Source organism: Bolinopsis microptera, chromosome 5 (genome assembly GCF_026151205.1).
Source record: "Bolinopsis microptera isolate Bmic1 chromosome 5, MBARI_Bmic_1.0, whole genome shotgun sequence".
NCBI lineage: Eukaryota > Metazoa > Ctenophora > Tentaculata > Lobata > Bolinopsidae > Bolinopsis > Bolinopsis microptera.
Genome location: NC_087076.1, coordinates 3,249,420 through 3,274,959, shown reverse-complemented (window position 1 = coordinate 3,274,959; position 25,540 = coordinate 3,249,420). Strand labels below are relative to the sequence as shown.

Here is a 25,540-nt window from a genome sequence, read left to right as displayed (position 1 = left end):
CATAAAGTTAGTATTTACTCGTCACCCAAAACTAACTCAAGATTGGTATTCATAAAGTTAGAAAATGATCAAAACTCATGCTCAAAATGTGAGAACCGAATTCACATTCTCAAATCATTTTCTCACCTATTGCTCAACGACTTTTAACGTCAATAACTTCCCTTCTAATTGATATTTTCACTTCAAATTTTCAGGGACGACTCCTCACTGCCCGTACAAAAGCTCTAATATATTTTGTCCCGATTGGATGACGTTTTTGCAAATTTTCCCAGAAAAATAAACACGTTAGAGTATAAGCTTCCTTGTCCAAGTCCAATATAGATGCGACCATTATGGTTAGTTTAAGCTAAAAATGGTGTCCCCACGACATTCAGGAGCCAAGTAACGCAGATCAGTCATCAATTCAAAAAATAGTTATAAAAAACCTCTCTGAAAGCTTTGGCTAGGACTAGCGATAAAAATTGCGTACCGAGATGATTGTAATAGGTTGAACAGTGAAAACAAACGTACACGGCTAATTGCTAATATGAAATGCAATTTCCAACCACCATTGATAGTTAACATATAATTGAGCTTACCGTCCGCATCAATCTGAAAACCGATGTAACATTCTGAGTATATATTGATATTTCCATCGATATGTATTTAATAAAGTTTGAGAAATTGACGGCAAACCACAGTAAAACTACGGTGGGTTTCGGGAAACTACCGTGGATAAAAGAAAACTACAGTAAATCACGGTAAACCACTGTAAAAGGGACGTGAAATTACCTGTAGGGGACACAATATCGCACACGAAACATTCATTATAGATATCAAGAATGATTCTGAATTATCTTCGGAGTCGAGGGTGTTATCATTTTGCCGCCATTTCAAGATTGCGATATCACAAATTTCATCACAGACATATGCGGTACGTGATGTGCGAATGTCGAATGTACTCGACACAAATTTCCCTCGAAAATGTTTATTTCACATTCCTTCGATACATCGATGTACATCCGAATTTGGGTGTTTTCCCATTAACATAAGATGGCAAACAAAAGATCTGAATTAACCTGGCGTGCTTCTTAAAATACTGATTTGAGTATTTGAGTGCTAGTTTGAGAGCATTTTAGTGAGTATTTACTTGAATGTAAGTCATACTCACGATGAATTCAGCTTGAGTATTAGTTTTTACTGGGCAGTAAATGCTCAAACTTTGTGAATACCGATTTTGAGACTCAGAAAAATCTAAGTAATTACTAGCGAGTATTTACTTAAGAAATACTTAGTTATTATGAATGACCCCTAAAGTAAGTTTCTCAATTTAACACTTTCTCAGATAGCGTGCTGGTAACAGTCAAGATACGGGTAAAAGGAGAACCTAACCCTTTCATGACCATATTCGACAACTTTCCGCTCTACTACTGTAAAAACAACAAACTGTAAGTTCCTGCATATTATCTCACCTTTTGATTTCTTTCTCAGAGAGGAGAGAAAACAATAGGTTATACAGATCAGAGAGTTGATCCGCACCGCACTACAAACAGCTGTCTCACAGCTTGACATTTAGTCTCTTGTTTCCCTGAAGCACAGACCATGGTGGCACAATTCACCAGCACTCTGACCAGGGTGGCACAATACACCAGCACTCAAACAATTGACTAGATTTTCACAACAAAACGTTACCTTCAATCATACTTAAAGTTGGCCCGACATCATGGTCCTTCTCTCACCACTTCTCATGAAGAGCACGGACACAATTTACCTGCGAGTCTTTTACAGTTTTAAAGTTTTTGCGGTTGTCGTGTGTGCTACTTGTCGTGACCTCACCCTGGCATTTTTAAGGATGAGCTTACTGAACTGAGCCAGCTCGAGAGAGAACTATTTAAGTGTACTGTATGTGTATTTAAGAATATATATTCTAGACCACCACTTCATTATATATTAATATTGATGATTGTGTGCGAGAACAGTGGTTCATTAATAGCAAGCGTAGATTATATGTTCAGCTGACTGTATGAGTGGGGAATGATGCACTTTGTGATTAGTAGCAGGAGTAAGTAAGTTTTAAAATAAGTACGAACAAAAAGCAAGAAAATCAAGTTTTCTGCTGCACGCGACACACCCACAATTACCTTTAATGTGTTTAATGTTCTGTACCTTATAGCTAAAAGTCGCTATAAATTTCTAGAATAATTCCAAACGTTTCACTAACATGTGTGACTTGTATAACATATGAGTGTGACAACTGGGTTACATTTTGTGAATATTGCAAGTTATAGATTTGCGTTTGTTTCAAGTGTTTGTAATCTGTTTTGTAATTTAGCTAATTAGCTAATTTTAAGTTTGAATAAGGAATAGACTTATAGAATATGAGGAATGGACTGGATCGCATTTTTATTGCCGGATCTGAAAGATTAGTTCGGTAGCTGAACCGCATCGTACCTGATTTCTGACTCGAAATAAGCCAAATACCGAACCAGGCCAGATCAAAGCAAAATTACAAAAGTTCTTGGGATCTGCCATGGAGTTAATTTTACAGCGAGTGAGGCTATTTTGAATATTTAAGTTTGGTTATTACAAGATTATCACGGTCATAAAGCAAGGTTTCTCCTTCATAATATTAGCATGTTGAATTGACGTCAGATCGTTCGTCTCGCTAATCCAAGTTCTTTGAAACGGAGATATGTGTGTTTATACAATGATAATGAGATATTTAGTAGCCAGTATTTGTGGCTAAATTGTATTCTCTTAATCTTGTAGGCGCTGGTAATAGCACTTCCTGAATCAAACAATCCTGATATCTTTAAAAAGTTAAATTACTACTTTTTAACGCTGGAAAATATGTTGATGTTTAAATTTTACAGATCTATTTAGAAATACACGTGTAGAGAGGGATGTCTTCTTAAAGAGACTGGACTGTTAACTAGAGTTGTTACCAACATACTGGCTAACTACTGGCTAAATACTGGCTAAGTGGTTAACCGTTAAGTGTGTCTTTATAATAGATCTAGGTACTGGTCAGGAAATGACATATTTTTTCTATATTTCAGTTGTTACGACTGCACAACGTCCCAGTTTGCCTGTAAATGGTGTAAAAACATCAATACATGCCAACAGACGACGGAGAAATGTGGATCAAATGTTGAGATTGCCAGTGTGAGTAATTTAGTAGGCTAATATCCTTTCTAATCAGCATTTAGATTATTTAGTAGCCTTAACCCGGAAATTGTTAATTGGTTAATTGTCGATCAATGAAATGTTCTTGTTTTACAATTTGATTTTCAATAATCCAATATTTTAGGACGAGGACTCTGAAATAGTTGAAATAAAAATAGAAGTAAGAACCATCTGCATCGCAATCAGCGAGCTTGCTCAAGCATCTTTTATCAATAAACCAACCCAGCTGTAACTTATGATTACTTGAAATAAACCGCTATTAAAATCGCATTATACATATATATAATTAGATTTCTAATATTTTTGAAGAAAAAAAATGAATGCCTTAAGCTTACAGCTGGAACTACATGATTTCTTGCAGCATATGATAAATCTAGCTCATCAACCAATATCCAACTCAAGACAGTAATTTATCTTCGCTGAAAATCCGCTGCACCGATAATCCTCCTCCTTGCCAGATTGCTACAAGATTATGCTATATAACACTATATAATTATACTACAGATGTTTAAATGTTGTAATTTCCAAGCTTTTTCCCTCAGTCACAGTCAAGGTAACACTGAGCTATTGTTATCCGGGTAGCCTCTAAATGCCACTTTCTCGTCCAAGTGTTTAAGATTACTGCGTGGCAAATAATTTAGCTAACTCTAATGTATCGTTTTGGTAGGTTACATTGTTCAACTTTAAATGAAGCTAAATAAAGCACTCATCAAGTCAGGTGACCTGGTATTGTATTCCTCGTACCTTGCTGTAACTCCTAGACTTTTCAGCAAGATACTCAGAACACGGCTCTGATAGACGTTTTCTCTTGAATTTATAAAATCTATATATAAGTACTCATTATATTTCGGTTGTTAAGCAACCTTTTCGTCTAAATGACTGACCAATGAGAGAAAAATGAGAGAAACTAAAGAATTTTCGAAGACTGGCGACACGTAAATCATACTTGTTTCGTCGAGGCTAAATCGATACGAATATGTAGCTTTCATTTAACTCTCATATATCCGGCCTTTCATTACGTTAGCTAAGGCAATTGTGGAATGTTCAGTTACACACTATCGCAAGAGTTCTTGATATATTAATACAATAAATTATAATATTTCCTTGTGTTTCAGGAAGACAACCAGTGTCCTTCTCTAGTCGCCCAGGAATATACTATGGAGAAAAAAAGTGATGGTAGTTTAACTCTGAAAGCCAGCAACATACCGGTAAGTGGGTATAGCGTGGGTTAATAATATGAATTCAGATTTAAGATGTGTGCCTTGTTATTGAGTTAAATTTGCATCAGCAAGAATCGACCGTGACCATTTTTTATGCCAGAACTGGAGCTAATTTCCCGCCAAATTTAGTGAATTCCAATTTCGGAGTTTCAACCAGGACATTTCAAGTTGGGTTATGAAAATGCAGTAATTGGAGAAGGATTGCTGCAAGTATGAGAAACGTGATACACTCTAACACCTGTTGTCAGAGTGTATCACATCATGTCATGTATAACTAAATTAGATTTAAGGCTACAGGGGGGGGGGGGGGGGGGTCCGAGGTCATTTTTGAGATATGTTGTAGAGCTCGATCTAAATTTTGAAATGCTTTTGTCCTGAACGAAAAAAAGTTTCCCATCTGTAGATATCGCGCGTCAAATTTTGAGGTTTACCTGTAAATCTATTGTAAATGAAAACTTCAAATAAGGTTTTGGCAGAAATCTATCTTCTTTTACAGTTTACATCTAATCATGGGACCTTGTAACTTGGCAAAAGTGTTTTGATATTTTGCTACTAAGCGCAAGCTGAGACATGAGGTTAACAATGAGTGCGCGTCACGATATTTTCGACAATTTTCGACAGTTAACCTCATAAAAAGAGTTAGAAGCAAAATTTTAAAAATCGCCTCATATTTTCTGACTGTGACTATCTCAGAAACATGTGTTCCAAATTTGAGCTGATATGAAACGGATGAAAGCTCTAGGAGAAGATAGATGTTAAACGCTGGACGGCCAATTGGTACCCATGGATAAGTTTAACTTAAGATGAGAGCAACAAAATGTTAAGAACTAGTTAGTTGTGAGTTTTTCGACAAACTAGGCGCTCTGGGGGGCTAGGGGTGGTGTGGGAGCGTCAGGTAGTACGTGGTCTGCCAACTGGGGCGAAAAAAATTTGTTGGCCTCGGACCCCCCCCCCCCCCCCTGTGGCCTTAAGAATCTGCTCCTCGTTGGGATATCATAATTTTAAAGTAGTTTTATAATAGTGTACCCGCGCTGTATTAGTGTCACTGTGACATGAGGTCATAATATTAGTCTGACAAGTGACAGTTGAAAATCAACTTTCACACTCTCAGTTCACAAAAAAACCGAACGCATCCAGTTACACCTGCCTCCTTAATATAAGGAGACAAATCCCTCCTTTCCCGTTTCTAACTCCTCCTTCTCCCGCAGATGTCCACTGAAGGTGACTACAAGTGCGTGATACAGACAGACTTTGCGGGGGAGATCAGCGCTGCAGCGAACCCTTCAGTTGCTTCTGATGATGACCAGAGTATTAAGTGCACTGTCCCCTTGGTTTGTTATTTATAAGTTAATAATTAGAATATATGTGACGTAAGAGGCTGTAATCATCTCTATGATTCTCGTTTTATAGCCCTGCTGCTAGTCCAACTGAGTCACTCTAAAACATTAGATAAGGTTGCACACGAACTAACTTACTTACTAACTGATTAACTAATACACATATTTGCAGACGAGTATGAACATAACCGCCGTTCCGAGGTCCCTACCAATTGTCGTTACATACAAGGGTGTTCAGATATACAACCCTTCTGATAGTGCCAAATGTGAGTACACTTTTCAAACCTCCTCACACTTGGTTATTTAATCAGTGATTTGCTGAAAAAGATAATACTGCCCCGTTAAGGTGTATTATACCGACTAACATCTAGCTATCACACTGAATGTTAGTCCCGCCTACTACCCAACTTGTGTATTCATGGTTAACCCTGTAATTGCTATTTCTAGACGACTACAATTTATTATTTATTCCTATGAGCTAATTTTAAGAGCGATTGTGATAGCAATTTTAATAATAATTCGCAGACTCACTCTATTAGTCAGTAATCAGTATAAAAGCTCAACTGCCCTCTGTCTAGTGAGAATGCGTGGTCATGTAATCCCATAATCGAGACACCTGCCAGTAGGCAGAGACCAGTGACCAGTAAATCCAGTAGCTATTAGCTAATCAAATGTCTAGAAGCTACTGTATAGCGCAGTTAGTCGCGTGCATAATGGTCCTTATTTGGGTCGGTAAATCTGGGTATTAAACGAGGCCAGTGTTTGTTATTACCAGAATACTGCCCAATATAATGAATAATCATGATATCTGGTGAAAATTCGGATCTAGTCCATGATTTGATATGATAGCAACCCAATAGGCAAAACTTTACCTCTTAATAAATTGGCACAGCTTAATAATACAGATAAAGAATGATGCACGGCTTGGATACTATTTTCATCGGAAATGACTGGAACTTTCCTGTGTTGTGCTGTTTAAGAGTTGTTTGTTATGAGCTCTAATTGGGCGGTGATCTGAGTGTGGCGCCCTAGTTACTAACATAACCAGGTTATAACAACCCACTCAAATGGTATAATGCGATAAAAGAACATGTTTTCTCATCCATTAACCAACATCTTAGCATTTTACAAAATGTTAATTTTGCGAAATGTTGGCCCACCGATCTACTTTCTAGATAGGAATCCAAATTGTGAGAATTATAGTCATTGTGGGTGTCACGTTGAGTAGTTGAATAAAGAAAGGATACGACAAAGTGAACCGTCCTTGTTTTCGCAAGGTACCAGGAACTATTTAGTATGAAGGTATCCTTTTTGGACATCTGAACGATTACCTGAATGACATTTTAATAGTGCTCAAAGAACTGTCGTGTTTGAACTTTAACTTTCGGTTCGTTGGAAGAGGGGAGGTTTCGACTGCGGGACATTTTCAGATTTCCTTTTCAGGCGGAATTTCACATTATTGCAGAATCCCAGGTGGCTGTTTGATTAATTTCACATGAAAAAATAAAAATCCACCTGACCATCTTAACTAAATTATAGAAATGAAAATTGACTCCCGGTCAATTTTGATCTCTCGGTCAATTTTGACTCAAGCAAGTCAAATCTGATTCTTCACACAGCCAGTGTTCAATGTTCAATAAGTCCATTATTTGTGCTGAGATATCTGCTATCGCAACCTCTGTCTAGTAATTTCAGTACAAAGCAATCTATCCAAACTCTGTTCTAACTTTACCAATTGGAGAAACAACTGCCACCTATGTCACGAGGACCGTTTAATTAATTAACTTATTATATCCTGAGCTCTCTAGTCATTTGATTAATTAAAACCTACGGCTGTCTGCAGACGAGCCGTATAATAAACACAGTGCACTGATATTACACGGAGTGACAATTAGCTCACTCACTGAACGGGGGTTATTTGAAAAGTTATTTTGAAAAGTCTGAGATTGAGAGTTTATGAAATAGAGGGTATCAAGGATGGGGGGGGGGGTACACCTGCCACTCTCCAGGGGGGAGGGGGTACACCTGCCACTCTCCTGGGGGGTCCAATATACAAACCTTACCCCACGTTCCCTTATTGTAATGGATCCAGAAGCTAAAGACACTGATCGAGCCGGACCTGATAATGGATTTAGTTCAAATGGTACGTTATAGAAGGTGTATTTAATGAAATGTCCTCTGTAATGATGCTTTAGTAGTCTGTAGTAGTCTACAAGACGTGTAACCAGGTAACTAGCGTGTAACCAGGTAACTTGGTAACTATTTGGGAGTCCGCACTAGTTACATAAGAGTATGACTGTTTGTATACAACAGTGTGGGTATATAATGTGAGTCTCCAGGGCAGACTAAACGACACACAGGAGCCTGGAAAGTGGAGAGTACCCGTTTATCTGGCTCCTCACTGAATAGACTCTATTTAAACTTGACGGTCTCTTTAGTCTTTCAAGCCTGTGTCTTTGGGGAGACCGCTAGAAATCTAATGCTATATTTGGGGAGACGCTAGTATGCTTACTTTATACGTAATTAACGCTCAGTGGTATGATTACATTTCAAATATTATACACATAAATTTGAGTGTTTGCTCTGGAATTTAGGCTCGATAAATCACAGCATGAACAATTACATATTTGGATATAATATGTCTTGGAGATATGCTTACCGGCGGTATTCGGTTTTAAAAGCTTAATAATACAATAATAACGACTTGTTCACAACGCCTAATATAACAGTACAATGACTTGCTGAAAGAACCTACTAGACCTCTTTAGCTGGTATGGGAGCAATGACATGAACTCATTTCCAGTTGCAAGGGAAACAGTTGCCTCCCCCGGGCTAGCAGTGTTTACCAATGGTAAATGTGGAATTCCGGGGATGCCGGGTGTAATTGGTTAAATGGAGGGGTAATGGAGGGGTAATGGGGAGGTAATGAGCCAATAGTGCTAAGGTTACTAACTGCTAACATCGGTAGTGGATCTGGTGGGTAATTGTGCGCTGCAACAAGATTGCAGAAGATTAACATTACTCTAAACAGCATTATGTAAACTTGATTCCCCAACTGTAAGGACAGGTTGTACTTGTAGCTGGGAATTTTACCCCGAAAACTAGCTACTGGCAACAAACCGGTCATGAATGAATAAATGACCGATTATAAAGTTGCATGAGGTAGTATAGGGTTAATGGGGCAGCAGTTTCTACTTTTGTTTATTAATGCTTTTCATACAAAGTTACAACAAAGTATTCATGTTATGTATCCTCGGTTTGGACAGGATATTACCCGCTTAAAATATTTCCATCGCGTTACATAATACTCAATAAATGTAATAGATTTGTAGTATGATACAGTACGCAATTTTAGTTTTTTAGAGCAGGAAAATTTCGTTGGTACTTGGTGCTATTATAAAGCTAATTATAAAGGTTTGGATAGGTTGACAAACAAGAGTGGCACACGAGATGTCACTGACAAGAGTGTCACGTTATGTCACAAAACGTGTTTAAACTCTCACCAAGTCTCGATTTAGGCCATACAAAATATCGTAATATTGAATATTCCTAACCTTCTTTTCCCTCAGTGGTGCTCTACAGTTGTGAAGACGTCCAGGATTGCAGCGCGTGTATAGGACTAGGACTGGAGGCGCGCTACGGCTGCACGTGGTGCCGGACAATCAACACGTGCGTCAGGATTAACGACTGTGAGCCAAAGAATCGAGTTACGGGGAACAAGTGCTCGGGCCCAATAATTACCAACGTGAGTGGTAGATAATTAACTGATTATTTACCTGGATTGTCCATCAATGCAGTTGAAAATAATTTTACGTTTTTACATTTTCATTCGAATTTGTGATTAAATACCAAAGCTCTAGGACTTCCCCCTGTAATGATGGGGATTAGTGAGTGGACCATACAAAATGATAAATTTGTCTTACGACGAAAACTTTAAGTGCAAGCGAAGCCTTAAATGTTCAGAACACCATGAAATTCATCTATCAAGGGAATAAAGACCATCATTGTTGTTGACAATAATTTGTCAGAAGTATGTCATATGTTTGCCAGATTCTGCACATTCTTAAAACCGGAGGAAAATACCACATTTTTAACGTTTCATCGGAATATCGGCAACTATATACTCTTCTAGGTGGTTTTGTACAATGTAAAATTTAACCTAGCTCGCTGATCAGGTGTGAATGTATTATACGATCTGAAGGTGAGCAGTGAGCCTGTATAACTGAACATGCCCGGTCCTTTATTTATAACAAGTTCACAGACAATTTTAGAGGGACCTGTGGGGCAATTTACAGCGCTAATTGATGCTTTCATACACACCAAATGTGTTTGTGCAGAATTCCGACGGTCAGGTGTCAACGATATTTTAAATATGTTAATCCTTTAAAATGAATCTGAAGACTAAAATTGACAGACATCGAATTCCTCCTTCAAAGTTAGGATTATTATATTATTAGCTGTTGATGTAACTGACGATTTGGCAGGCTCATGTTATTACCCAATACCCGGCAGGTTATTATACGCATTTTATTGTAATACATAGCTCCCATATATAATCATGGTATATTGGTATCTGGTTAACATTAGACGCTGCTGAATACTCAACAGACAATCCCGACTGCTCCCAGGTCCTGCAAGGTCCTTTGTTCATTCGGCGATGTTAATCACTTGGCTCATCTTTGTTATGTTGATTGTTAATTGCTTGCAATGCTCAGGTCCTCACTGTTCATTAGGTTTACCGTCTGGATCATACGGGACACAACAATCTCCAGGTATTGACATCCAGGTATTTTACAACCCTCCAAATTGGAGAGATATTTGTGGAGGAATGTTAGAACCCCCAGAGTTGACATATTAATTTACAATCTGGATTTCAATCAATTTGAGGCGTGTGATTGGTTACACGTGCGTACAATTAGTCACCTGTCTGGGACACCAGAACCACCGAGAGTTACTTTATTATATAATTAGATAAGTACAGTGTAATAATGTACATTCTAATGGCTGGTCCTGTGGGAGATGATGATCCTGCCCGTGGTGTAGTTGTAACCTGACAAATCACATACTAATTGTTCTGTTAATGACGGAACAGTATATTTAGAAATTAGAAAAGTGAAACCTTAACTTAGAGTCCATTGTTCAGCAATAATTATCATAATTAATATCTTCTCTTTTCTCGGTTATGTGCAATTAGCAATAACTTGCTGTATTGTGTGCTTATCTTACTAAAGATCTTCTTATTAAAGAGGGATTTCTTCTTAATCTTTAAAAAACGTTAAAAAGATTTTTTGTGCGTAGTTTTAAGGTTTTGATCAATGTTCTAGTACATTAGTGGAAAGTAATTTAACTGCTACTGTACTATATTTTCCCAGAATGAATTATTTCACTGGAATTCCCTTAGAAACGTGCCTGATAAGCGGAAATGAATCATTTTGCCACAGCTAAACATTATATTAAATTGTTCTGATTTATGATGAGAATTTTGTGAACTAAACAGTTAACTGTTTAAAAGACATGCAGATCTGGTATAGTGTAGTGTAAAAGAACAGGTACGTTTAGACTGGTCACCAATTACAGAACACGTGTCATGTATTTCCTCTTTCTCTCCTCCCTCTGCAAAGTTATTATAACGATTAACATGTGTAGCTTTGCAAAGTTATCATCTCACTCGGCTCCTCTTCATAAGGAAATGTCAATATCTGCCTTGTAATTAAGAGTTGAGTTATATGCCACCTTGTGAGAAGAAGAGACAAGTTTAAGCGGCCTGACCAGCTGTAGTACAGTTCAGGTTTACAGATGGGGGGGGGGGGGCCAATACTGATAAAATAAAAAGTATCCCTGGTCATACATCCGGATCCCGAAGAGATGACACCATGGCGGCACTGTCGGTTTCATCTAGGTCACCTATAGGAATTCAATTTGATTAGAAGCTGATGTTTGTTGGTGACAATCCTGATATACATACATGCATAAACAGAAATTTGTTAGTATACGAATAGTAGTATAATAGTTCATATCTTATGAACGACAAATTTAGTCTACCATAAATTTATTCAAACTTTTGACTTAAATTGTTTTAAACCAAATGTCATGAGATTAAATTTTTCGGCGACTAATTTTAAAGCAGACCAAAATTTTAGTAGAGCAAATATGACATGAATATTATTAAGCTAACATTGTTTAGTGTGAAGGAGAACATTGAAAGAGAGAGGGAGGTGCAAGTAGGTTCTCTGGAGATGCAGAGCAGGTGGGGTGAGTGGAGAGAGCTCGTAATGAAGACGGATTTGAGCTGGCATACACTTTTTAAGTATGGTGACTCACTTATTGGGTTCATGCTAAGTGCTGTGTACGGCACCCTCTTAACTCCCTCTATGGTTTCCAAGTGGAGTGAAGATGAGGATGGGAAGTGCAAGTTATGTGAGGAGAGGATGGGCACCATTCAGCACATTTTGGCTGGGTGTAAGGTGGCCCTTAGTCAAGGAAGGTATAGATGGCGGCACGACAAGGTTCTGAAGCAGATCTCTGAACATGTTGTCTTCCATTGTGATCGCCGAGTGAACACTTATAAGAACAAGGCCGGCGATGGAAGGCAGTTCATTGATTTTGTTCCTGCTGGGAAAAGAAAAGCAGGTACAGACGACCGGAAAGAGAGTCGTGGTTTTGGGATCCTGAGTGGGTATCGGGATTGGATAGTGCTGTCAGACCTTGAGGGGCAGCTTAAGTTTCCCAGTGAGATTGTGGAAACACGGCTGAGGCCGGACCTTGTGATATTCTCAAGGTCGGCAAAGACAGTTATTTGGTGGGAGCTAACAGTACCATCTGAAGAGCGGATCGCTGAATCGCACGAGTACAAGCTCGACCGATACAGCGGTCTGCAGGCTGAGATTCAGGCGAAAGGTTGGTGCTGTTATAATGCCGCAGTCGAAGTTGGAGCTAGGGGAGTTGTTGCGCAGAGTTTGGAGAGAGCTGCGAGGAGGATTGGTTTTAGGGAAAGAGAGGTGAAGAAGCTGGTACGGGACAGCGGGAAAGAGGCAGCCCACTGTTCCAGGTGGATTTACTTGTTATCGAGAAAGAGGGAGTGGGAGTTCAGGAAGGTTGGAGCTTGAGAGTTCACTATAACATCTAGAGGTACCATAAACGTTATCTCGTCGCCAATTGCGAGCTCTAACGGGTCTCCTCAAGTGACTCTCGGATCAGATGGTGGTTCAAGAGTGGACTGCTGGGGCGACTGACAGGAAACCGTATTGCGATTAAAGCCCCGAAACGGTGTCAGGTTGGTAACTGATGATTCTGATCCATGCTCCTGTGAGTTTGCTGTTGTATCTCAACTCGCTAAACTGAGGCATCTCCGCATCTTGGGTGAATATGCGTACATCTTCATACTAAACCCAGGTGTGGTATGTGTTAGTGAATACGGGCGAGCGGATGCAATAGCGAAGGTGGTGTGGCAAGGCCTAAAAGACACAGTCAGATAGTTGTCAGCTCGCTGACTGTAAGGGAGAAGGTATATCCGTATTTCGCTGCTACTGATGCAGTCCTTGATCTGGCAATCAAGGCTTCTCTGTTTTTCGTCTAACTATGTACCGTTGGGCTTGTGGAACCCGTAGGGGGGACATACATAGGTTAGAATGGTTTTGTGCACCAAGAGGAATGAGGGAATGAGGGTTGAAGCGAGAGAGCTAGAGAGTTGTTAGGGTGGTTAGGATCAGTAGGTGGAGTGTTTGGTTGGAGCGTTCTGTTTTTTGCTGTATAGCATTTTAGTCACTCCGCAGTTTATCAACTGTGTCTCAACTCAGACATCACCGTTCCTACTGCACAAAACCGTACCAAATTCCTATTGTATTTAAAGGGTTAGAGCTCCTCCCAATACATGCTCTGTTGAAACGGCTGATGGATCATATCGACATAAACTACGTCGTTCCGACAAAAATGGTAAAGTCGAAAAAGGGTGAAAAAGAAACTGAACAGTGAGTGTACTGAAGAACTTAGTGATACAGAGTCACAAAATCTGGATCTGATGTTATTGAAATTCCTGAGTAATGCATTGCAGCTTAATCTGTAATGCTCAGACGGGGTAGACTAAATTTGTCGTTCTTAAGGAAAATGGAATGGAAAAATGGTCTCGAAAAGTCGAAAAATGTGACTAAAATTGTTGTAGACTAAAAATTTGCGAAATTTGTGACTAAATAGGTCACCTATAAGAATTCAATTTGATTAGAGGCTGATTTGAGGCTGATTTGTTGTGACAATCCTGATATACATATAAACAGAAATTTGTTAGTATACGAATAGTAGTATAGTAGTACATAGTAGTATAGTAGTAGTAGTATAGTAGTAGTAGTGTATGAACTGTTTTACTATGATCCAGGGATCTAATCTAATCCACTGCTTCAAAAGACAATGCTGTTAAACATAAACAATTTCCTAAGCTTCCTCCCTTTGACCTTTCCCGCCTTACAGTTTACCTAACTCACATTTCTTTAAACAAAACAATCTCATTCTTCTGACATGTGCGGAAGTGCGATCAAAACCAAAAAGCTTGTATCCACACCACCTTTAGGACACTCCACAAAGAATGTACTGTTCGGGAAATACAAGTTTTTATACCGCTGCCGCGTTTTTTGTAACACTCGGTTGAAAGGTCCCTCCATTTTTAGAATGTAACACAGCACACTCCAGTACCTGTGCCTGGATCACTTGATCAGAAAGAGTTACAGTGATCGAAATATGAGCCTTAATTTTGATTAGTGAGCCGGGGTTATCGCGCAGCATACAGTAGCATATGTTATTGAACTGGTTATGGAGCGGCGATGTTAGCCGGTTGTAACGGCCCTCTACCAATCACTTATATAATATTACTCAGTTACAGGCTATAATGAGGGATCCTCTAACTTTTATAATATCTTAATGATAAACAGAGCTTTGTGTAGCACGACAAGTGCAAAGTTGTTAACTTTAATCACATAATTGTGGAATAGTTGTACAATAAGTTACCCGTTCTGAGCAGGAGTGAGCATGTTATTATTATCTTCTCTTTATCTAATCCCTTATTATCAGGGTATGGTACAAGCGCTTACTGGTGCTTTATTATTGTTACATATGTGCATACAAAGTCCGCGTTGTGCATAAATTTATTAACCTAATGGAATAAGGCAGCAATTATTGTCTAATTCATGACTTTATAACAAAAGTCCCGGTTTCTAATAATCAAGGTAATTGACACTTGTCAAGCAATGTCAATACTACTGGTACTTTAATGTGTTAGTAAATTAAGATGGGTCGGAAACCCTTGTTAGTAGTTCACCACAAGTGCACTGAACTTGTCAAAGAGAAGCGCTACGTTCTGAACGGTAGTGTTGACATGAGAACGCAAGGAAACCTCCCAATCTAGCTGCTGCAAACTTGTAGCACTCTTCTTCACCATACAACCACATGCTGAAGCGTTTGTAAAACACCACATTTAGATTTTATCACACAGTGGTCACAGTGATCACTCGGTCAGATGGTACGATCTCGGATCTCAGTATTTTCTGTGAGGAGGTAACAGAAAATGGTAACTGGAAATGTTTGGTATCAAATATCCTTATCTTTAAAAGTTTGTACGGTTTCGTAGAAGTATCTTCAGTGCAACTTTCGGTGATTATGCTAATTTGGTGAGAGGTTTAAATGTCTAAAGTTATTATATATGAGTTACATGCGAACATAGGACAAACTTATTCGTTATTCGGATCATTATAGGATAATTGCGCTTATAAATTCTGTAACCGCATTTATTACTAATGTTTTGACTGAACAAGGAAGTTTTCCGGGCATTCGGTAGAGAGTAATCTTTGAGGAAGAAATCGTACAATTTGTGTTTAATGTGAAACACAAGGAAATATTTTGGTATGTTATATATAGTTCTGCTCAACAATGTTCAGGTTAGCTTGGTCTCATTGCATCACGAATAAATCTTTCGCCTTTTACTAAAGATTTCCGTGCAGTGGGGCAACATTACAAGCATTTATATTTTTCTGTAGTCCTCTCAGAGGACACACTTATAAGGAAAGTTGTAACAAAAACATGTAAAAGCACTCGCTTTGCCGCACAAACTACTGTCAGGGTGTGAGTGTATTTAGTGCTTTGAAATGCGAAGTTACTGATTTTAGACATTTTCTATCGTCGCTTGTGGCAAAACACGTTTATAGCGGTAAGGCGATAACAGCACTAACAAGCTCTATAATGCCATCTTGCCCATTTAATTAATGATGCAAAACTATAGAATAAAACCAAAATGGTTACATAATATATGTATATGCTTACATATTATCACAAAGGTCCATAAATATTTAATTGCTGTGTATCGGAACACATTACACAACGTTACATATTTGAAATTCGATCCCACAGCTTTATGTGTATTATGTTTCAAATTTTTGGGGGAAAAAAACTGCAAAAAGGATTCCTCCTTGTTAACAAATAAAATGCTGAGTAGCTGCACTGTCCCTAATTAATATAATATTATCCTCAACATCTAAAACTACACTTTTCAGACATACCCAAAACGAGGACCTCTGAAAGGTGGAACCTTGCTGACGGTTGAGGGAACCGACCTCAGCATTCAGTTTAGTGATGTCAAGAACATGACAGTTGCTGGACAACCTTGTGACATTGAGGATTCTGGATACAGAGTATCAACCAGGTAATATGTGTAATTCAATTAGTGAGCAATACTCCAATATCCACAGTTCTCAGGTTTTTAAATTTCTGGGAAATTAATAATTTTATGCTAATAATCCATGGGGTATTAAAAAACTTTTAAAATGGAGATATTTGAAGGCTATTAATAGCCCAGACTAAGACATTGCACCGCATAAACTATAAAAAACACCTCTTCAGAGTAACCTGTACAACCAGAGCTGTATCCAGACCGGATGAAGGACGAGTAGTTCTCAACAGTATTAATGGAAGAGTTGTCTCTGATTCCACTTTCAGTTACCGAGAAGCGAGCATTTCTAAGGTTACCCCCTTGGTTGTACTGAAAACTGGTGGCACTACTGTTGATATATCAGGTCAGACATCATTGTTATGCGTGATTTGTTTTTAGTGGACAATGGTCATGCGAGATAAGATATTGGATACCTAATTGATGACCTGAACATTGATGAAAATCCTAAAGATTCGATAATTAATCATTTCCCAGTTAAGTTATGAAATGTTACGTAATTTGTGGTGTCTTAGGTTATTTCCTTGTTCGCATACTTGATCATGGAGTCCTCAATTATCACTGTACTCTATGTGTAATCTATTAAAGTTGCTAAAGGAAATATAATAATTCTCACTATATCCTGTGTTAAATTAATCACATTACACGGCTGTTCTTAACAAGTTTGCACCTTAGGAGAGTATTGATTACTCATCGAATAACGGATAACTAAAATTAATGACTTAACATTAGAAAACAGAAATATTTTGCTTCAGGCTCGCAGCTAGACATGGGAGCGCAGATGAACATTACATTGTCGGGAAATCCCTGTCAGATCATCTCAAAGGGGTAAGCTTCTCTTCTTGACTTTTTAAACTGCCACTGTTTTCATATTATGTCAGAAAATTATACGGTAATATGTGTGCTTCTACACAAGGCTGACTATAAGGAGAGGTAACTCTGCTAAATGCTACACGGACCATCAGACCAACCCCGGTATGTCATCCGATAATTGCTGTTAATCAGGACCTTCCATGTACTCTATTGTATAGTGCCGCCCCAGGGGGCAACAATTTACCGGCTCTAACAATCTCATTATATCCTTCAGCGCTACGATTAGGTGTCGTACAATCCCTCTGGAAGACGGAGCTCAGATGGAAGGGAAGGTCGCTGTTAATATAGACAATGCTCAGTATATCAGTGTCGAGAAGTTCACATTTATCGATGTTCCTGAAATTGTCAAAGTTTTCCCAATGGACACCGTGAGAGAGTAAGTGAAATTTGAGTCAAAGTTACCCATCCTATTTCATCACGGACTTGTATGGAACGCGCGAAAATCAATGCCGTAGATTTGTAGCAAGTTGATTTCAGCATCGGAAAATCGCACATTTTGCGCGCGCGGACAGCGCCAATCTCGACAAAAAATTATGATCCCATTCCTGAAATTCGATTACAATGACCTAACGTCATCTCTTTGTAAGGGCCTTAACTATATGTATTACTTCGATCCCTTACATCTCTTTTAAGTCAAACTACATCCTACAGGGGTGGCATAAACGTAACATTAACGGGTACTCGAGGGTTTACAGCTATTACCTCAGCGAAGATTTATTACACTGATGATTCCACTGTGCTTTCCGAGAACACTACGGTACGATCTTTTGTTTCATCGCCTACACCCTAGAGAGCAACAAATATTTACACGATATTGACTGCTCCCACATTTCATTACAATCTGTGAACTGAATTCTTGTAGTCGTTGACGGTCGTTCCTGTATTCAAAGTTCGGCTAATATAATTACAAAAACTAGTGTGTGTGTGTGTGTTGAGAACGCTCAGTTAATAAGATATGATTTCTGCTGGTAAAACGAATCAAAGGATTGATTATTCCACCCTTTCTATTTTCAGTGTCTCCCCATGCCTACTGTTTCTGACAGTTCGATGGTTTGTACCACTCCAGCCATTGCTAAATCAGTCAACATAAGCGACGAAGGAAAGCGAGTTGATATTTCTCTGGTCCTGGAAGATTATTACACAACAGTTCTGCAAAACATCGTCTTCACTGTTTATCCAAACCCTGTCATAGATTTGGAGGGTATGGACACTTCCCTCTCTGCGGGGGAGCCACTCGTCATATCGGTAATTATTATTGTTAAAATATAATCTGTCTAATCCACTGTGGTGTTCAAGTACTGCGACCAAGAGAATATTCTAATATTCTCAGGAAGGAATTGCCTCCTATTTTTTTGCGTTATGTTGTTAACGCGTTGGAACCGAAAACCTACTCTTCAGCTCAATAAAGGTGCCTTCCTTCCCGAGCTCGCATGATAGCATTAGGGTAATGATTAAGGGCTTCATTTTCTAACCATGTTAAACAACCTAACCTCTCTAAGCAAACTGCGTCTGGGATAGCGGAAACCAGACCAGTTTACCAACTTCTTGACCTCTTAACGTCGCTGAACGCTACCCAAACGCTAAGCTGGCGGTAAATAAAATTCTGAAGTAATTTAGGCTAGCCAATGTAGTGGTGCGGTTTCTGGTGTCTTTCGGAAAGCGACATTATCTTTAAAATCAAATTTATTGGCTACCGCTATCGGCGGAACCCCGGTTAAAACCTCAAGTAATCACACGAATTCGAATTTTTCTTGGTTAAAGGGCATTGGCTTTAATTAATGAGAAATAGTAGTAATTATAGTTCTTACTGACAAGAACAATCATAAAATCTATTCGATGGTGAAGGCGAGCCATTTTGAATAAATTATCTGCCCCACTAAGATTTATTACAGAGGTGAGATCCAATAGCAATATTTAATAGCAAAGTTTTATCATTATATAAAATAAAATGCTGCACGCCACAAATGTGACATGTTCTCCGTAATTATGGCGATAGGTGTCTGATTCGTCGTGTCATATTCTTTATTAAAATATGAAACGATATTTGCTTTTAAGAGTAACCATTTAATATTACAAATTTGCAGGGTAGATATTTTGACCGAGTGAAAGGGATAAAAGTTCTGCTGAACGAGACAGAATGCCTGGGTCTGGACGTGTCCGACACGATCCTGACTTGCGACGTGCCCGATCTTTTAGCTCCAGCTCCAGAAGATATCACCACACGGCGGCGGCGACAGACGACGACGGGCGAGGAATCTCCTCCCGACGACAAGAATGTTATCTCCAGAAGCATCAATATTACGGTAATTAGATTGTAGGTGAACTAAAGCTGTGGTTTAAGGGGGCCGGGGGGGGCCCCCCCCCGGCCCCCTTAATTTTGATGAAGAGTTTTTTTACGATTTTTTCAGGTCCAAGATTTTCAAAAATTAATAAAAATTTTTTAAAGGCCTATCTCAAAATTTTGGCTTGAACGATCTCTTCTAAATGGCTCTTAGAACATATCCTGAAAGTTTCAGGGTGATTACTCATAAAATGTAGGAGAAGATAGATTTTTAGACTCGATTTTCAGAATTTGCGATTGAAAATCGCTCGCGCAATACAATTACACATAAGCGCTGACCTTAGACTGGCGATAATTTCGGCTAGGAACAATATTTTTCCATGGGACCAAAAGCAGCTGGTAGATATCACTCCCTTCTACCAGAAACAACTATAAAGTCAATTTCGAGAGAATTTTGATGAAGACCCCCCCCCCCCCCCCCGGCCCCCTTAACTATACCAAAACTACGATTGAGCATCAATATTCACTTACCTGTTTTAATATTTAAAAGCGATCTTGTTAATATATTCATTTTCTGTTAGATCACCCTGTCACTTCGTGATTATCGTGAAATAAATATCACTAATATGAATTAGAAGTTTCAACTGGCACCGACATATTGCTGACGCAAGCAACAGTTAAAATTATTAGCTACAGTTAAAATTATTATATTAAACATCAGCCGCACCTAGGGCATTAAAATCAAAAATATTCAGAGGCCCAGCATCTAATTTCAAATAAAATATGCAGGGCCCTGCAAGAATTGCACTTCCTCACTAAAACCTACACTGCATAATCCTACAATTTCAAATTATACATCCCTCTCACCGTCTATATCCTACTCAGGTGGTTTTAGGAAACTTCAGATCAGATCCCATACCTGGCACCTTTATCAAGGAGATCCCAATAAAGGGTAATATAATAGGGATAGTGGGGGCCTGTGCTGCTGGAGGTATAGTCGTGATACTTCTCCTCGGACTCGTCTGTCTCCTTCACAAGAGGAGAGTTCAACAGAAGAAACAGTTAAACACTTGATGTTACATGTGAGTTACACGTGCTCGCTATTATCCCACCCCCTCCCTTACCCGTTCGTTTCCATCTCCACAATTAATTCTCGCTGCTGTTGTCACGACAGCCCACAACAACGGTTACCATGATTACCACAATTTAACAGGAGATGGAGAAGATAGAGGTGCGTCTTGCGGAGGAGTGTAAACAAGTGTTCACAGAATTGCAAACAGACCTGGCTGATCTGAACAGTGACTTCAGTCCTGCTACTATTCCATACCATTCATTTGATGAGTACGCTCTCAAAGTTCTCTTCCCAGGTCCTTATCTATTGACGACTTTTAAATACTTTTTATTGTGAATATTGAATATAACTGACGTGAATGTTTAATAACATTATTGTGCCATTTATATGGTAGCTGATGAGCAGCGCCTCTCTGTCTCAATGTCTCAATGTCTCACTCTGGTCTCCTCAGCGCAAGACGACTACCCGGTCCTCCAGGACCCTGCAGATCTGGCCACCTACGAGGAGAGTCTTGTTGTGTTCGAGAAACTCATCAAACAAGAGGAGTTCCTGTTAACCCTGGTCGAGACACTGGACAAACAGAGACAAGTCTCAAAAAGAGACAAGAGCAACATTGCTGCTCTCATTATTGTGTCTCTGATGGATGACATGAGTTATATCACCTCCATATTAAAGCAACTCCTCTCTAAACTTATTGAAGAGTGAGTGATGAGCTAAGATTTTCAAATTGAAATTGCTCCTGATTTTGAACCATACATTCCATGCTCACAATGTCCCGCTCTCAAGCGTTACTTGGCAAACACTTATTACACAATTATCCTCCTCCTCAGCACTGTGAATAACGATGCGCGGCGTATGAAGCTGTTATTGCGCCGCTCAGAGCACATTACTGAGAAATACCTGAGTAACTGGCTGACCTTCAACCTTCACTCGTTCCTGGTGGAGTCTGCAGGACAACCTCTCTACGTGCTGTACAGAGCCATCAAACAACAGGTAGCTGTGTTAACATGTCAAACAACAGGTAGCTGTGTTAACATGTCAAACAAGAGGTAGCTGTGTTAACATGCTGTGTTAACAAACAACAGGTAGCTGTGTTAACATGCTGTATAATCAAACAACAGGTAGCTGTGTTAACATGTTGTGTACATCAAACAACAGGTAGCTGTGTTAACATGTCAAACAACAGGTAGCTGTGTTAACATGTCAAACAAAAGGTAGCTGTGTTAACGTGTCAAACAACAGGTAGCTGTGTTAACATGCTGTGTTAACAAACAACAGGTAGCTGTGTTAACATTCAGTTTACACGACCTGGAACTGGATATCAGTATCTTTTACACGTTCAAATCATTACGATCCACCCACTCTATTTTTTCTTAACCTCCTCCCCCTGGTAATGGTAGTAGAAGTGGGATTGTTAACATGTTGCAAAGATCACTTGCAGTGTCCCTGGGGGCTCTTGAAAACTAGATTATTGGCTTTTGACTGTGTAGCAAATGCAATGTAAAGAGGTAGTCAGTAATGTTAGACTGGGTCGCACTGGACTACATGTATATCCAGTATCCACAAATAGCAACTATTCTTCCAACATTTACTCTGTTAAGAGGTTACTACCATCATTGGGTTTGTGACATCTACAAACGTGAACTATCTCCGAGCAGTCTTTTTACTGATAAATGATCTATGATTAATCGCCACACATCCGGACAGTGGACACCCTTATTGCCCTTACCAAATTAATGAGAAAGAGATCTAAAAGAACTGAACAAATAAACTTTTAAACTAATCAACATTATCACAGATCGAGAAGGGTCCAGTGGACTACATCACGGGTAACGCCCGCTACGCCCTACATGAGAAGAACCTGCTCAGTAGGATTACCGACTTTAACAAACTCAATGTAATGGTCTATCTGGAGGATGATCCTTACCTCAAGGATACTCCCTACACTCCACTCAAATCCTGCCAGGTTGGGGATTTAGCTTCACCACAAGTTATCAATATTGTTGTTCACCTGTGTATCTCGATTAAATGCCGTTAACATGAAATATAGGAAGAACTTGTTAATATTGAAGAATAGTTTCTCCCAACACCCTATACCCAGGTTTCATTGCTGTCATGTGACACCATCTCTCAAGCTAAAGCTAAGATAATAGATGCCATGTACCGCACAGTACCCGACTCTCTAAAACCCACCCCTAATGATGTAGATGTAGAGTGGAAGAATGGGAGCTCCTCCTCCCTCAGACTGGTGGATATGTTACACAACACCCAGGTAATGAGGACTATTTACTAGATTACCGGGGATTATCTTCCTTTTTGAAATATCACAGTGGCAAAGACTCTAGTTTAAACCTTTTTAAATGAAATTCCACAACCCCAGGACGGGTGGAAGCAGCTAGACACGCTGGGGAGCCTCAATATAGACGACCAGGCTGTGTTCCAATGTATCCCCAGACAATCTCCCCCTCCATTTATGTCGCAGAGTGGTGGTGCTCCCAGGTCAATATCCTCTTAAATACGACAAGTACTAGCGTAAAATACGTGCATATAATTGAATGATTAGATTCATGATCAGATTCATCTAATATTTAACTTGACAGGGTGTTATAAATGTCGAGTCTTCACTCGAACTGGAATTAACACAAATTGATAAAATGGCTGAGGAGTCGGGATTTCCTAAATTGGGTACTCTCAATGATTTCTCATAGTCCATTTCAATGCCCATTATGTTTTTATGACCACTTTTAAATTACTGTCATTAAGTCGTGCGAATTTCTGAGGGGATAACCGTCCTAGGAAACGTCAAAACTGAATTAATTTTTGCTGATCATTACCAGACACAAATTATGATTACGATATATCGAAGATTTTTACCAAATAAGCTCATGCCTCATAGTAGAAATACTCGAATAACTCTTCGTTGTAATGATTCATAACTTTTATTCATTAACTTAACCACTTCCGCGCGAAATGAACAAAGTTTAAAAGAGAGACATTTTCAGTTGCAATTCTCTCCTTCGAGAAATAGAAAACGGTCGGGTGTGGCATCTTGAACGGGAGGTTGACAACGAATCAGACGGGAAAGGGATGACAGGAGTCAAAACGGTTCCAGAAGTATTCCTCACTCGACTTTCTGCAACTAAAATACCTCTTCAGAAGTTCGTGGACGACTTGTTCAATGTAATATTTACACCAAATGAGGGTATCACTGCTCTCCCACCATGTGTAAAATACTTGATGGATTTCTTAGACTCTGAAGCCGCCAGACTACAGATAAACGATCCTGAGGTATGTCTTTCTGGTGTGCACATCAAATGTTAGATAATTATCGAATTTTGTCCAAATCTCATTTACGTAACTCAAGAATATGAATATGAACTAAGATTGCTTACATTCGTGGACAAAAAATTGAGTCCCAATTGAGTGAATCTATCAATTTTTTAGTAATTTTTATGACGAAAATTCATTCACGAATTATGCTTAGCCCCCTCCACTTCCAGATAATAGAATATCATCTGCTACTTATAATAACTCGTGCACAACTTGTAACAACATGTGACATCAGGTGTTGCACACGTGGAAGAATAACGCGTTACCTCTACGCTACTGGATCAGCATTATAAAGTCACCCGACGTAGTGTTTGATGTCCGAAAGAACAATAACATTGACAGTTGCCTGTCAGTCATCGCCCAGACTTTTATCGGTTCGTCTACTGTACTCTCTTTGATTGGTATTTTGATAAAAAGATTGATTTACTATATTTATTATTTACTATTATTATTATATCAGGAATTACAAATTTTAGCACAATAACTTATTTTAGCCCAGTAATACTAATATATGTGCTGTATAGTTTATTGAACATTCCACTTCTCATCAGATGCGACCTATTACGAAGACATGACGATAGACAAGTCCTCCCAATCCTCACGTCTCCTCTACTGTAAAGAGATCCCAACCTACAAACAGCACGTTCGGGAGTTCTACGGGGAGATCACGACCTGCCGACCCGTCACTGAGGCTGAGGTAGACGCTGCTTTCACTAAAAACAAAACAGAGACCACCCTCCGCAGGCGTTCAGCGCTCTACGAGCTGTTTAACTACGGGTGTAGGTTTAGCGAGGAGCTGCGGGAGGCTCTCCAGGACAAGGGATACAGAGACCTAGCTAATCAGTTCAGTTATATTGCTGATGTGGGCCTCGATAACTCTGACTCAGCTGCTTTTGATCCTGTTAAGGTGTAGCATAGGGCGCTGTGAGGGTACGCTCTGTATTTTACTTTAGGAGATGAGAGATGGTGATATTATCAGGTGGTGACCACCGGTGAAAGGAGCAAAAGATTGTCATCAAATGTACAAAACAGCTCCGTGTGAAGCTACATTCCTGAGATAACAAAGAATGCACAGTTTATCAACAACATTGTTACTGGAAACCGTAATAGGGCTACCACTTCTAAAGTCTCCCTATCTATCGACAATCTTATATGTCTATGATATTCCGAAATCATTACGTTTCAGTTACTTTCTATCATAATTAATTTTTGCATGTTGATGTAGTCATTTTTTAAGTAGGAACCATTTTCAAACAATTCGAAACCATGTGACCGGACTGAGTTTTGAATTATTTTTCTGTACAGCCATTACTAAAGTCTGTATGATATGCTTTGCACCATTATTGTCAGTCTTTGCACTGTCACTCGACAAGTTACCAAGTTATTTATTTCATGATTTTTGCAGATTTTATTGGATCAAGAGGTGAAATTTGATATGATTATAAATTATTATCTTTATCCTTGACTCAACTAGCTTAATGATTGTTCAAAAGAGAAATATATTAAAGATATTTTGTTATATTATTTAATTTTTATAATAATTTCACGATATTTGAA

The 25,540-nt window shown here is 39.0% G+C and overlaps 2 protein-coding genes and 1 non-coding gene across 3 annotated transcripts in view; all 3 read left to right on the top strand.

Annotated features, from left to right (window-relative positions):
* Nucleotides 1-25,540, top strand: part of LOC134815853 (tetratricopeptide repeat protein 28-like) — a 108,924-nt gene that overhangs the window by 13,385 nt on the left and 69,999 nt on the right. The gene's annotated exons all lie outside the window — the stretch shown is intronic.
* On the top strand, nt 5,594-25,538 carry LOC134815854 (plexin-A1-like). Its single transcript, XM_063824438.1, has 20 exons — nt 5,594-5,716; nt 5,895-5,988; nt 9,292-9,467; nt 16,255-16,403; nt 16,601-16,773; nt 17,183-17,255; nt 17,515-17,676; nt 17,952-18,057; nt 18,315-18,545; nt 19,385-19,603; nt 20,467-20,663; nt 20,795-20,948; nt 21,105-21,354; nt 21,484-21,646; nt 22,452-22,619; nt 22,755-22,925; nt 23,034-23,152; nt 23,656-23,941; nt 24,219-24,357; nt 24,535-25,538. Exons 11-20 carry the CDS (start codon nt 20,655-20,657, stop codon nt 24,894-24,896), a joined length of 1,821 nt encoding a protein of 606 aa, XP_063680508.1. The 5' UTR covers nt 5,594-5,716; nt 5,895-5,988; nt 9,292-9,467; nt 16,255-16,403; nt 16,601-16,773; nt 17,183-17,255; nt 17,515-17,676; nt 17,952-18,057; nt 18,315-18,545; nt 19,385-19,603; nt 20,467-20,654; the 3' UTR covers nt 24,897-25,538.
* Nucleotides 15,646-15,756, top strand: LOC134816196 (U5 spliceosomal RNA). Its single transcript, XR_010160382.1, has one exon. It is a non-coding gene; the product is annotated as a U5 spliceosomal RNA (small nuclear RNA).